We start from the raw sequence: 15489 nt of genomic DNA on the forward strand, positions 1-15489 counted from the left end.
ATTTCTCTACTTGCCGTCGTGCTCTTCATAAAACACATTATTGGATTGTTATGAATATAAGTGAATTGTTGTGACTGTTATGAATATAGGTGAATTGTTGAATTGTTTAAAGAAAGAAAAAGAATTTTTGTTCACCTGACGTTTTCCTAACCTCTTCATGCCAATTTCTTCTCCTGTCCCTCCACCCTTAACAATTTCCTTTCTCCACCTGCCACGAACACCAGATGTTAATGTCTCCCTCCTCTGGACTGTCATAGAACTGCAGTTTTCCTCTTGGCAGCAACCACTTTCCACCTAGTATTTTAGTATTAGTATACTATTGATATACTTGTCCTAGCTTCCCTAGTAGATGGAAGGCTTCTTACTAGGAAAAATTGTGTGCTTTCCTTTTCTCTATTCCCCATGGTACTCAACGGAGTGATTTGAACATTACAGATAGTCAATGAGAGAGTGAAAGCACGTGTACATACAGTCTTTGATTTAAGAACTAGAGGAAGTATTAAGATTTCAGAGGTATTCATAGTGCACCCTTGTGAATATGAGAGTCTATCTACCTGCTCCTTTGCCTATGCTTGTATCTATCAGTTCTCTCTAAAATACATTTGGGTTTTATTTATTTTGCAGAATTCCTACAGGCAATGAATGAGCAGATAATTTAACTGCTAGATGGTTACAAAGGAGAGAAGCTTGAATGTTTAAATTTCCCTCAGGAAGAAAATAGTAATTCATATAGCAGTCTTTTGATATATAAGTAATATGTGTACTAGCAAAGATTTAAAAAAAAATCATAACATTCTTCTGGCAGTTTTAGATAAACACCAAACATCATTGTGTCAAATGGATTACTGACTGACAGTCTTTGCCATGCACTTTTGCAGATGGAAAACCTTTAGCTCTGAAGGACATATGGGAAGGAATCCATGAGTGTTATAAGACACGGCTGCTGCAGGAGCCATGGGACACCATTACCCAACAGGTTAAAGAGTATTTTTGTTTTATTATATGTGATTCTTTCCCTCTGCTCATCTTTTCTTCTAGTTCTCTCTCCTCTACTTTCTTCCTGTTTCAGTCCTCTACACCCTTCAGATTTCAGTTCAAAGACAGTTTCCTTTAAAACACCTTCTCAGACCCAGAGTTGGTTTCTCCTCCCTGTTATAAGCTCTCAAGGCAACTTGTAGTTTTCCTTTATAGTGCTTATCACAATTTTAAGTTATATATTTGGATAGTTTTTTTTTAATGTCTTTCTTTGTCATCGTACTGTGCATTCCCATGTGGGCAGAACCTTGTTTTCTCTCTCTCTCTTTCTGTTTTTAAAGATTTATTTATTTATCTTAGAGAGAAAGAGAACATGAGTTGGTGGGAGGAGAGGGGAAGAGAGAATCTCAAGCGGACTCTGCACTGAGCTTGATATCACAACCCTGAGATCATGACCTGAGCCAAAACTTAGAGTTGGATGTTTAACTGACGGTGCCACCCAGGCACCCCTTTTTCTCTCTTTATTGTACACCCAGCACTGGCACAGTACTTATCATACAGTGAGTGCTCAATAAAAATGTATTAAGTAGTGAGAACAGTAACGAAGTCGGCATATTCACGAAGAAGTACATGATTTAGCTTGTGTCATCTATGATGCTTCAGAGTTTTGCTCTTAGGTACATTTGCAAAAAAAACCCAAACAAACAACTTTGATTAATAATAGTTTTGCAATAGCGATTTGAAAAAAGTAGAGAAAATACATCTGCAAAAGTAGATATAAAAAGTAGATTTGCAAAAGTAGGGAAAAATAGATATGTCAATCATATGTCATTATTACTGCCTTGCTAAAATCAGCAGTTAATTATTTTAGAAATTTAAAAATACTCATCACCTTGCAACCAATCATGGTCTCCTTAAAAATAATTTCTCCTTATATCAAAAATCTTATTTTTTCCCAGCCTTTGTTAAGATTAATCAAAGCTTCCTTTAAAAATGATCTTATCAGCCATTAGAATTTTTATGCCCTCTTATGTGTTTGATCATAATAATGACAGTTTACCTCCCAATCAACCTAAGAATCCTTAGCGTCTTGTGAGTAGTTCTTTGGCAGTGACTGCAAATGACCATTTTCTAGGTTTTAATTGAGGACAAAACTAGGTGTAAGTACATGCATATTTCACACAGCCCCTCAAGTTAATCCTTTCCTTTCCCTTCCCACCATTGCCTGCTTAGATCAAGTCCTCTAGCCTCACCTGCAACAGTTAGTAAGGCCTCACACCTCTGGTCTTCTGCTCCTTCCTCCCTGCCCTGCCATTAATCACATCCTCTTAACCATGGTGTGTGTGTTTTGCCTGTGCACAAACCAGCAGTAGCTGTCCAAAGGCCGATGGCGTGTGGTCTAAATGCCTCACCTGGGCTCCAGTGGCTGGCCCTCCCTGGATCCAGTCTGTCTTTACAAGCTTATCCTGTGCAGTTTGTTCTTGGAAGTCTTTCCAGACTTGTCTTCCCTGTTGCCTTAGTTCTGTCTTTATATTTCCTTTTGTTCTCTCATGTTCCTTTCTTGAAACCGCTTCAGCTCACACAAATGGCCCCCTCTGAAATCCCGGTTCTGTAGACCAGGCATGGGTGCTTGCATGGGTGGTTGCTCTGAAGAAGAATAATGAGATAAAGAAGGAAGTCCATCATAAAGATTTTTGGCAAGAACATTTTATTTTATGCAAAGTGTTTTAGATTAACCTTTAAGCATCAAGGTGAGTGCTGAGAGTTTCAACTTCCAGTGTCTCTCCAGTGACCACAGGCTGTCTAAAAATGTATACTGTGGTGTCAGAATCCACGGGACCCAGAAAATGTTTGGTTTTAAGAGTCAAGGAAGATGGCAAAGGTTAGAGGCAAAAGATAGATGGCAAAGACATCCAAAAATACATCTGCATTTAACTTTAGTGCCTTTTTTCTTCTACTTCCTTTCATTTACATTTTACATTATATTCTTGAACTCATTTCTTATCCTTTCCCTTTTTCTGTCACTAGCAGTCGTGTTATTAATCTCAGTGCAAGACTACAGCACAGTTCCTGGTGATCTATGTCATTTTGGGTTTTAATTCTATGTGTCTCTGTTCTGACTTGTGACATATGAACAAGACTTTGAACTCAACTGTATTTTCTTAGTTTCCTGATACGATGTTGCCAATAGATTTCTATTGATAGAACTCCTAAGTTGCTAAAGCAGCCAAATGAACCAATCTGTACATTGATTGTTTTTAAAGGAATTGACTAATATCTTTTAATTTGTAGACACCTAAGTGTCATGTAGACAGCCTGCTAGTGGAACATCTTTTCCTACCTGTCACAGTATAGTAGTAATGACCAAATCCAGTCACAATAAGCATTATTATTTCTAACACCCAAATGTGGGGGCTCACTTAATGGAAGACATGGTTGATACAACCATACTATAACACAACTGGAACATTTAGGTGTTCCTTTGGGATTTGTCTTATGGGGATTGATCTGTGGACATCTATCCCACTTTTGACAACAAACTTTGTTTAAGCTTTAGAATTGCTCGTCACAGGCGTATGCAGGCATTAAAGACCTAGCCAGGGAAACTCACTTGTCACCACTGCATTACTTGGTATTTGGAAGTCATCATAAATGTCTCCTTTGGCAGTCTTGGCTCTTAATCCTAGATTAGTTAATGGGTTGGTATTTACATGCTCTTCTTTGCTTGAGATCTTTGAGAGAATGGGCCTTCATTTTTGTAAAACCAAATGTGGAGGAAAAAAATAGTGTTCTCAGTTGGGGGAAGGGGAGGTTTTGATATGGCACTAGGAGAGAATGAGCTGATAGACTATTGGTGGCACCAAACAGTAGATAGCATTTTGCAAAATTACACTGAAGAACCATTAGCTTGCAGACAGAGCATGATAATAATATCCTGTCCTTCAGAGTGGCTTAAAAACAAAAGCAGCCTTTGCACAATATAAAATGCATTTCACTTCATCTTCAGGCTTGATTGTGCTCATATAGTTTGTTGCTCTTCATCTTTAGTAATCACACTTCTGTTCTCTCAGCATTTGTCTTGATGATAAGGACCTGTTCATGTCAGACATGAAACCCTCTCTTTTGATGACAAGCTACTAATGAATCTCATACATTTGATTATGGTGATTACTTACCTGCTTTTGTCCAACATTATGAATTACCTATTATCTCAACCCTGTAGCCTAATAAAGATCTTCTGAAAGAAAGTTAACAGATGCCTAGGTTGGATCTGCCCAAATTGGCACAGTGCATGTTACAATAATGATTACTTGCAGGTGTGGGCTCTATGTTTTAGGTAAAGAACTCCCGTGATCTTGGCACAGACTTAAAGTCATAAGATAAGAAAGCATACCTTCAATTTTACTTGAAGATGTGTGTGCTTATGTATGTGGGTGTGGAAGTGGACACATAAGTAATTGTTTTTTACTGTCTTCTTGTTTTTAAGCTTTATATTATGGAAAATTATAAACATATACAAAAGTAGAGCTAATAGTATAATACGTTTACAAACTAATGGCCAATCTTATTTTTTTAGTATCTCACCCAATCTGGAATTTTTAGAAAAAAATCCTAAACATCATATCTCATCCATACGAATTTAACTGTGTATCTTTAAAAATCAAGGGCCTTATACCAGTGTTTATAGCAGCTTTATCCATAATAGCCCAAATGGAAACAACTCAGATGTCCTTCAGACCATGGAGATTAAATGAAGTGGTACGTCCTTACTAGGGAATACTATTCAGTAATACGAAGGAACCAACTATTGATATGCTGAACAACCTGGATGAGTGTCCAAAGAATTATTCTGAGTACAAAAAGCCAATCCCAAAAGGTTGCATAGTATATGATTCCACTTAATCTAACATTTTTGAAATTAGAGAGGGGGTTTGTGGTTTTTGGGTGTTAGAGAAGGAGTTATAGATGGGAAGGAAGAAAGTGTGGCTAGGCAAGACAACATGAGAGGGAAACTTGTAGCAATGGAAATGTCCTGTATCTGACTGTATCAATGTTAGTATCTTGGTTGTAATATTGTACAATAGTTTTGCAAGATGTTACCATTGGGGAACTGGTGAAGGGTATGAATAATGTTTTTGTATTATTTCTTACAATTGCTTGTGGAATTTACAGTTATCTCAAAATAAAAAGTTTAATTGAAAAAAGGTAAGGACTCTTAATAAGCATAACCACATTTCTGTTATCACAATAAATTGATAATAATTTCTTAATATCATTAAATAAGGAATTGATGCTTAAATTTCTACATTTAAAAAAAATTTTACAGTTTCTATGAATCAGGATTCAAATAAGGTTTATAAATTAAAGTGGTTAACATCTCTTTAGACTTTTGAAAACAAAGATTCTCATTCCTTTCTCCCTTTTTTCCTCATAAATTTTTGTTGACGAAACAAGGTTGTTTGTCCTGTAATATTTGTAGTCTGTTTTTTGTTTGTTTGTTTTTTTCCTAATTGTATCTCTGTGGTATTGTTTGGTACGTTCCTTCCTGAGCTTTCCATAAACTGGTGTTTAGATCCGGAGGGTTGATCAAATTCAGGTTTGTTTTTTGGGACAAGAATACTTCATAGGTGATTCTGGATACTTCTATCAAGAAGCACATGTTTGGTTATTGTTCTTTTTTGTGATCTTAGCAGCCATTCATGATTATTGCCTAGCTCCATTAACTCATTAGGGGTTGCAAATGATGATATTATAATTCCATCATTCATTATTTATTAGTTGGGCTGCTTTATAACAGTAGTTTCCCTCACCAGCGTAGTACTTGAAGTATGCTTTGTATAGAAAATGCAGGATATGGGGCGCCTGGGTAGCGCAGTCCTTAAGCGTCTGCCTTCGGCTCAGGGCGTGATCCCGGCGTTTCGGGATCGAGTCCCACATCGGGCTCCTCCGCTATGAGCCTGCTTCTTCCTCTCCACTCTCCTGCTGTGTTCCCTCTCTCACTGGCTAATCTCTCTGTCAAATAAATAAATAAAATCTTTAAAAAAAAATGCAGGATAAATGTTCTAGCTTTTAAGATAAAGAGCTGGTTCTCTAGTATCCTAAGGTGACCAAGAAGGTTTTCTGATGTATCTTTGTGGACTCATGGATATAAATGTTGTATGCATTTCAATTCATTATAGTGATTATCTTTATTGTTGCCTGATTGTTGCAACAATGTGGATGGAGCTAGAGGGTATTATGCTGAGTGAAATAAGTCAGTCAAAGACTAATACCATATGATTTCACTCATATGTGGAATTTAAGAAACAAAATAGATGAACATAGGAGAAGGGAAGGAAAAATAAAATAAAATGAAAACAGAGAGGGAGACAAACCATAAGAGACTCTTAACTCCAAGAAACAAACTGAGAGTTGCTGGAGGGGAAGGGGGTGGAGGGATGGGGTGGCTGGGTGATGGGCATGAAGGAGGGCACTTGATATAATGCATACTGGGTGTTATATGCAACTGATGAATCACTGAATTCTACCCCTGAAACTAATTATACACTATAGTGTATTATTACCAAAATTAAATTTAAATACAATTTTTTTTTTTCCTAAAGTCTCTTTAAGTTGGCTCCTGAGTTTTTCTGATGTAACCCAAGTAGCTCTGATGGCTTCTTGCTTTTTGGTTTGACAAGTTGCTGCACATTCACATCGTGCAGTTCATGCCCAGACCTACCCCTCCATTTTCCAAGGAGGCTTGCTTTTGTTCAGAGCCTTTATCAAGGTGCTGGAACCAGACAGAGTGAGCACCACCACTCACTGGATGTATGAACTTGGGCAAATTTCAAAACCTCTGTGTGTCTTATTTTTCCATTAAAGATAATGGCAGCATCTACACAGAGTTGGTGGGAAGACGAAAAAAGAGGGTTGCATACAAAGCTCACCCTGTGTCACATCTTCCTGCAAATATTTTCTAATGTCAGAACTGTGCACTTTAAATTTGGAAACCGAGACTTTTGAGGTACTTTGTTTTCTGATTCCACATGTCTGGGGAGGGCTGTCCAAATGCAAGTAAATGAAAGGGATTGGGTGGATAAAGTGGGAAAGAATCTCATTGCATTTCCTCATGTGATCCCACCCAAGTACCATGAGAGAACTGGATTAAATACTTGCAGGGAGTGGAGTTAAGAGGAATCTGTGCAATACATATTTTACATATCCCAAATACCATTAATTTCATTTTGAAGACTTCATCATGTCTAAAACATGCAAAAATATGGTAATTAATTTCAGTGAGTTTTCATTATATTTCCATCATAAATCTCTCAGGTGTAAAAAAACACACAAAAAGAAAACAAAAACAAAAAACCCTCAAACACAACAAAAAACAAAACTCCTTAGGTACCTTTTGGTGAATAGATTGCTTTTGACTCTCAGTGATGCAGGAAGTCACTGGTTAAGGAGTCTTAAATAATGAAGCTTGATATGTTGCCTGGTGATTTATAATGATGGCTGATAAACTGATGATTTAATTGTGCTTCCTCTAGTAATAATCTTAAGTGCTCAAGTGAAGTTCCAGTGATTGGCTTTCTTCTGAACTCAGTCTCCCTGGAGTCTTTAGGCATCTCTTTTCCACAACATCCGATAACTGACTTTTAACTGTTCCTATTTTAAATAATACAAATCAATTAAAACACACAGCTGTTTAACAAAACTTCTCAGTGTTGGTATAGGTCTCGGTGGGTATTTCCTGATGGCTCATAATGACATCAATTCAGTGCACCTGGTAGGATCTGCGTGAACTGAAAGTGGCTTAATTCTTAAATGACAAGAAAATTAAGAAGCCTTTTATGGATTGCTGCTGCTGCTTCAGGATCCCTGCCAGCACCACGGCAGACGCTTTCATCCTGGCGTTTTACTTAAATGGGACTACAGGCATCATGTGATTGTTTCCTCTGTAATCTGCTGCTAATTTGTTGGATCTGGGTTTCTACGTATTCATTCTGGACATTAGTAAGGCGAGTTAGTGGGTAGGTTTATGGTGCCATAATCTACCTTGCTGACTTTTGGTAGAAACTTTCTAATGTTTCTACCACATTACTCGATGATTTTACCACACTCTACCGCCTTAGAAGAGTGAAATATGCTTTCATCACTGTATCTCATTTTCTTTGGTGTTTTAGGGTAATGATGACAGCGCTATTTTTCTCTGGCTCTATTAATAATTATTTCTAATAATTATTTCTAATAATTATTTCTAGATTGTCAGTCTGCACATGCGTTGTGACTTTTAATATTTATTGAATGCTGATGCTGCAATTCAGAAATATCCACTGTTAACACTCCATTATGCTTTTCTTGTTTTGGGGGTAAAAAAACATATTTTTCTTAAGTTTTGCCTGTTCCTCAGACTTTGTTTAGATTAAGAAGTACATGACACTTTGTTCTCATTATCTTCAACTAAATAATTAATTTCTCTTGAAATTCTCTTTGATTTTACACTCTGGAATGGTTTTGGAAAGCTTTACCTTTATCCTCAGTGCTCTTCAGGCATTGGTATGATACTACTTTCTAAAGTTTTCTGGCCACTAGCCACTAATTAAGTGTTCATATCAATCTAAGTAGAAGTGGGGGGCTGATGTATTATTAATTGTCTTATTAATAATTGTCTTATTATTAATTGTCTTATTAATTTCTAAGCTGTTTTGTTTTATTCCATGTTGCTGAGAGTTCAAGAGAAATAAACAAGGAATGTATTTTTTATAGACAATCAGCTTATACTGGTATATTTGAGTTTTACTTCTCTAAATTGAAATTTATTTCACTAGGTAATAAAAACAAGAAGCTAGTTCATGCACTTTGCTATTTGTATATCTGGTGGTTGGGCAGAGGGTTGCTTAGCTTTTTACCATCACAGTTGCACTCTTGACTCAGCACGTGCCTTGAATTGTTAGAAGGGCTTTCTTTAAAGAATTTCCCAGCATTTCACTGATCCTTGAAATTTCTATTTCTAAAAAAGGAGCAGCTTATAAGTGTAAGACTAAAATACTGTTTAAAATATTTATAATTAATTTTATGACTCATCTTAGCACATTTCATTTTGATAATTACCTGCCATCAATTTTTAATTTTTAATAAACATCTTAGTTCCAAAACTTTACATTTGAGGAATATTTATATTCTTGTTTCTGGTTTTTGAGAAAGAGGTTATTGATGGGGAGGTGGAAAAGCAGCAGCCAGAGGCAGGAAGAGAAGCCTGGGGGAGCAGAAGGGCAGGCACAGGGCTGGGAGGGGATGGAAGGTGGACTCTGCAGACACACTTATCCAGCTAGGCTTTGAGTCCCCCGTAAGGGTATAAGCTTCCTAAGAAAGATGCTATTTGTTTATCTTATTTTTGGCACAGTGGTGACTGCACATACATATTCTACCATGCAATTATTGCACTTTTTTTTCATTCCACTTCCTACACCCCCTTCAGCTTCTTTTTTTTACTTCTTGTTTTCCTGATTCTTTTCCATGTGAGCTGTTACATTCCCCATATTTTATTTACAGCTTATATTTTATAGTTTAAAATTTGGCCAATAAGTAGGGATAATACCAAAGTGTATGAAGTATGTGTGCAAGCCATTACAGTTATTGTATTGCATGCTGATTTTTTCACTATATTAATTTATTTCTACTTCTCTCTGTCCAGTCTGAATTTCAGAAATATTGCAAGTGGTGTAGACATACAGCCCAATATAAAAGTAACGCATATACTATAACCATCAAAGCAAGTGAATGAGAACTAAGTAGTGGAGGGGAAAAGACAGTTGTAGCAGAACAATCTAAGCTAAGGGTCGTTTCTGAGTTTTCTTGAACAACGAGTAACAAAAAGGGAAAGCCAATTAAATCCATTGCTTCTATTCTGTTAGGGAAGGAGGCAGACAGGTTTATCAAGAGAGACAAACTTTTCTTGTGTTAAATTTTAGGAAGATAATTTTGCCAATATGAAAGGCCGGTCTCCTTTATAGATACCACTTAAACCAACATCAGGAGATGGGGAGAGAGTGATGTCCAATTGTAGTTGTGTGAGAGTTACAGTAATATATTGTGTGTTTAGGTTTATACAGCAAAGGCCCTTATTAGCAGCTTCCTGTTCAGAGTCAGCCTGCATGTTGAGTGCTTTGAAATTTTTTTGAATTTGAATGCCTTTGAACTGGATATGTGCTCTGTAGTTAATCATGGTCACTTGCCTTCTTTATTGCCTCAGACCTTGTCTACACTTATTTACTTTGCCTCCCTGTCTTCTAAAGGCGTTTGTGTTTGCCCGTTCCTGTATTAATACAAGATACAAAGAAAGAGTTTAGAAATTCTGTATAATTCTGGATTTGTGAATCTTGTATTTTGGACTGTCCTCAGATAAAAGTGCTATCATCTTGGCTTGCATTTTTAATAATTGCTATTTTTTTCTAATTAACGAAAGTAATACATACTGTTAATTTTTAGCAAAATACAGAGTAGCAAGAAGAAAATAAAAATTACTCATAATCTCAAATTTTCAATGGTACCATTGTTAACCTTTCAGTGCATAGCTTTCTAAAAAATATATATATTTATATAACTATATATACATATGTAATACATATATTCACACATATGTATATACTATATATAAATATACACAAATACAAATGAAATTATACTATGCACCTGGTTTTTGAAATTTACATCACAGACATCTTTTCATGTCAATATTTAAATACATCTAAATTTTCCTTTTAATAACTGCATAGAATTCCATTCCAAGGCCATGCCGTCATTATTTTAACCAATTTTATACTTGGAACATTGAGTTCTTTTCTAATTGTTTGTATTATAAACAATTCCTAAGTGAATATCCTTGTATGTACAATTTGTGTAGTTGTCAGATTATTTCTTTGGAATAAATTCTTTGAAGTGAAATTGGCGAGTCAATAAGTATTGACTTTTAAAGATTTTGTTAAATATTTCCATGTCAATATGAGAAAAGGTGTGCTAATTCTTACTATCAGTAGGATGTTAGAGAACCCATTTCCCTAAGTGTTCTCTGACACTGGTCATAATTGTTCTTCTTAATGTGCTACAATCTGATGTCAACCAGGCTTCTGACTGGAGCCAGGTAGTTGAACACTGAAGTTACTGATGAATAGCTGAAATGTAGGTTTTTCTTGCAGTTCGCTGTCACATACGTTTTAGACACTAAGGAAGTTGACATATGGTCGTAATTAAAGGATCTGATTTCCGTTCTTGCCAACACTGAGCATTGTTTCTGTTGTCCAGAGGTGGCTCACAGGAGCACCTGCCAGCAGGGCTGAGACTTCTTTTTTCTTTGTAAGCCTTATTAGATTTGCACAAATGATTGTGCAGAATCTGTGTAAGCCTGTAAGTCCTGCTCCTTTAAGTACAGAAGATAGGATATTAGATAGCGAGATTTTTGCCAGCAAGAATTATCAGTCATCCACCTTGCCCAGATAGTAAGACTTGTATGGAATATTTGACTGAGCAAAATTCTATCTGAAGGGGCCTGCCAGATGATGTAACTATTAATACGCTCCCCTGCAAATAATTGAGAGTTAGCATTTTGAATACTTTCAAAGTATTATCCATGTGGGTCCCAAAGACCATCTTCCCAAACTGGCAAATTTGGTTTTGGCACAGGCTTAAACTGTTCCTCCTGGCAGTAATTGGCTGCTAGATTAATGTATTCTTTAAATAGAATGAGGCTATCGCTATAGAAAGGGGTGCTTGTCTTTCTGTTTACTGCCACAGGACATCAAGTACTCACTTCTTCTATAAGCATATGAAAGTGGAAATAAATTTATGTATGGGGCATGAATGCAAGTCTTTTGAGATTAGAATTTATCTTGTCTAAGGATTATTCTGGTAACAATAGCTGACATTTAGGGGACATTTCTCAAGTGTTAGGCATTCTTCTGAATACACATATTATTTCACTTAATCTTCTGAACACTCCTGTTAGGTTGAATCTGTTCTCCAAATTTTAGAGAAGGAAAAACTGAGGCACAAAGACATCAGACAACCTGCTAAAGGTGACACATCTACTAAGTGGTAGAACCAGAATTTGAACTTAGTGAGCTTGAGAGCTTCTGTCTTAATCACTATCTTAGTCCCACAGTGCTAACCTTGTTCTCAAGATGTTGTCATATTAATAAAGACATATTAAAGTAGATCTGACCTCTTTCTGGGTCATGGACCTCTTTGAGAATTTGATGAAAACTCTGGAAACTTTTCCTAGGCATACAGTATTTTGCAACCCTTATCAGGAGAACCCTCAACAGGACATCCAGATCCTTGGAACTTGCAGTGGCTGTTGTGGATTAGAACTCAACATCCATCCTACCCTCCCTCTGGTGCTTTTCCTGTATTGCAGACACTGGAAAGCTAAAACATAATTCCCCACCTCCCTCTTAGAGAGGGACCTGAATTTGCTTTAGGTTCATCACATCGGATGCATGTGTGCAGGATTTTGAAGGCCGAAGTGTGGGAGGCTGCGCTTTGTTGGAACCTCTGCAGGGTTATGGAGGTTCTCTGTGTGGCTCCAGTGTTCAGTCACTAGCTTTGGGTGTGTCAGAAGGCAGAGGATGGGACAATTGTTTTGCTGGTGTGAATTGCAGCAGGTGTGGTATGGCCCTGGTGATGGCCGCAGTAGAGACAGGTTTCTGATCATGGGAGCGGGGGGTATGATTCTAGAACGGCAATTCTTGATCTGAAAAGAAGCAGTAGGGCCCATGTTGTCCAGTTTTCCATTAAGAGCTTAGAAGTTGTTCTTGGAAAGTCATTTAGAATTTGTTTATTCAGCCCTCCCAATGAGGCTTCAACTAGTCTGAGTAGATTCTGTTTTTTTGGTAACTGAACTTTGACAGCTACAGGAATAAATAGCTGGGTCCGAGGATAGATATTTCAACAGGTTGGGAGTTTGGCTCTGCAGTCAGAAACACTTGGGTTCTTATTCAAGTTCTACTTACTAACATTGTGACCAAGGACAAATTACTTGACTTTTCCTCTTCCTCATTCTCAAAATGGAAAGTTATTCTTTTTTTTTTTTAATAACAATAATAAAGCAGTTAAACTTCTTTTTTTTTATTTTATTTTATTATATTATGTTAATCACCATACAGTACATCCCCAGATTCCTATGTAAAGTTTGATGCTTCATTAGTTGCGTATAACACCCAGTGCACCACGCAATACGTGCCCTCCTTACTNAGTTGTTCTTGGAAAGTCATTTAGAATTTGTTTATTCAGCCCTCCCAATGAGGCTTCAACTAGTCTGAGTAGATTCTGTTTTTTTGGTAACTGAACTTTGACAGCTACAGGAATAAATAGCTGGGTCCGAGGATAGATATTTCAACAGGTTGGGAGTTTGGCTCTGCAGTCAGAAACACTTGGGTTCTTATTCAAGTTCTACTTACTAACATTGTGACCAAGGACAAATTACTTGACTTTTCCTCATTCTCAAAATGGAAAGTTATTCTATGTGGGAATTATTATAAGGACTACCTCATTGGGTTGCTGTGAGAATTATGTAAGCTAATGCGCGTGATTCCTAGCATTGATGCTAGGAATGAGAGTAATTATTATCATTAATGCATCAGTACTGTGAAAAGGAAAAGCAGTGGACATAATTTCTGTTTCATATAAAATATAGCACTGCAATGGTCAGTAGAATAATTGGTGAGCATCAAGTGTCCTACAGCAGTATATTCACAGGCATAAACTGAGAGTTCATTGAGGAAGGAGCTGGTCTAGGGTACTTAGGGGTTGTATTTACTTAGTCAACTAAATAAAGGGTTTTGTAGTTCTCATTCAAAATAGCATTCCAAGCGTTCTGGTAGTGAATCTCCTTTCTCAGGAGAGACCTTCAGCTATTTCAATGTGCTGTATTTTATGTGATGGGATTGGGAGATCATGGCAGCAATGTCCCAAGGCTGCAAGAACAGAAGTAGCCCATCTGGGCCTGTGAGAATCCATCTCTACAGTGCTTCTCCCTGAGCCATGCCATGGGCCATTTTGTTCTACAATCCATAGTTGTTATTGGGCCTATGGCTAAACCTACAACATCCTATTGAGACAGGCATATCTTAACATACCCTACAATACATCTAGAATAGAAATCTACAGATACTGTAGTCAATTTTTTAAACCACTTGCTGGTAAAAGGAGTTAAATTGAATTGAATACATGTCTAAGTAGCTTCCTCTAATCAATATGACCCTTTCTGGCAGGCTCTCTCCCTACCCACACCCTCACCCCCAGCCGTATTCAAATAGTTGTTTATAACCAACCATGCAAGGGCCTGTACTCAAACCCTCACATGGCAGCAAGGCAGGTTTTTCAAACTTAGATTTGTTAATATGCAACCAGTGGGGAGCTCCATGAAAGGGCATTCAGAACAGTAAACAGCTTAGATCACTGAAGGTTGCTTATATAAGCCATTCAAGAGTTCCTAAAGCCTTCTTTCCCCCACCTTGATTTGCAGGTTGTCACACATTCAATTTAATTGCAAACAGCTGATAAAGGAGACAATACCTTTAAAAGTCCTGTAAAATGGTCGCTTATTTTCCACATTTAATTTAATTTCTTCACAGGCATGTTTGACATCAGTGTCACCCCCAGGAAAGGCTAAATGACCATTACTGCTGGTCTCTTGAATACGTTAAGCTAGGCAACTAACCTTGGTCTGTTTCTTGATAAGGGAAATTTCAGTATTGAGACATGTCAGGTCTATCTTTTGAGAGAGTTGAGTCAGGAATATATAAGTCTGTATTGTTTCTAGCAGGTTGCCCAGAGAAAAAAACCTTTTGATCTTAGCTGAGATCAGTGTGGCCAGGCCCACCTTTGCATCTGCTAAAGTTATTTTGTGGAGTGATTGAATGAAAAGTGTTCTTAGATTCCGTAGCCTTCGATGTTATGGAGTTCATTCTGTCAAACAAGTCAGTTCTAACAACTACTGGTATGGCTCAGAAGGAAGACGATCAGGACGTTTGAATTTACCTGTCCTTCCGGGCACTTCACAAGGCAGAATCTTGGCCCTCTGGGTATGTTCCTAAGCTCCCTTAGAATAATAATAGTAAAAAAAAAAAAAAATGTAGCCAGTTAATTTTGGAAACGAAGGATCTTAAGTTTCCATAGCTGCCAGTAGTGTCTCCTTTTTTCTTTAAGCTCACTCAGCTCATTTGTACTTTAGATACGAAGGGCAATCTGCAGACACGCCAAATTAGCTCAGGGAAATCACCCAGGACGCCCATTCTTCCTTGCTTGTGCTAAGTGTGCTTTTACTCTTGTCTCATTCCTGCCTGGTTTCAAGTACTTTATTGGGTAGTGTTGACACTCTCTGGTCCCATGACGTTGGTATTTGAGAGTGATCTTTCTGATGCACAAACCTCAGCACTGTCTTGCCAACACTGGCTTGGGTCTTGGTTCCCTATGTTACTTGAAGAAAATTTCTCCTGTCTTCTTCTGGCCCACAAACAACAAATGGGGCAG

At 37.4% G+C, this 15489-nt stretch overlaps 1 protein-coding gene across 7 annotated transcripts in view; it reads left to right on the plus strand.

Annotated features, from left to right (window-relative positions):
• ATG10 (autophagy related 10) overlaps positions 1-15489 on the plus strand; it is a 224814-nt gene that overhangs the window by 151816 nt on the left and 57509 nt on the right. For all 7 annotated transcript variants that reach the window (XM_019796403.2, XM_034656456.1, XM_034656455.1 and 4 more), the window contains exon 5: positions 879-976. In XM_019796403.2, the coding sequence (XP_019651962.1) occupies positions 879-976 (98 nt within the window). The remainder of the gene's footprint in view (positions 1-878; positions 977-15489) is intronic.

This window comes from Ailuropoda melanoleuca, chromosome 3, assembly GCF_002007445.2.
Source record: "Ailuropoda melanoleuca isolate Jingjing chromosome 3, ASM200744v2, whole genome shotgun sequence".
Lineage (NCBI taxonomy): Eukaryota > Metazoa > Chordata > Mammalia > Carnivora > Ursidae > Ailuropoda > Ailuropoda melanoleuca.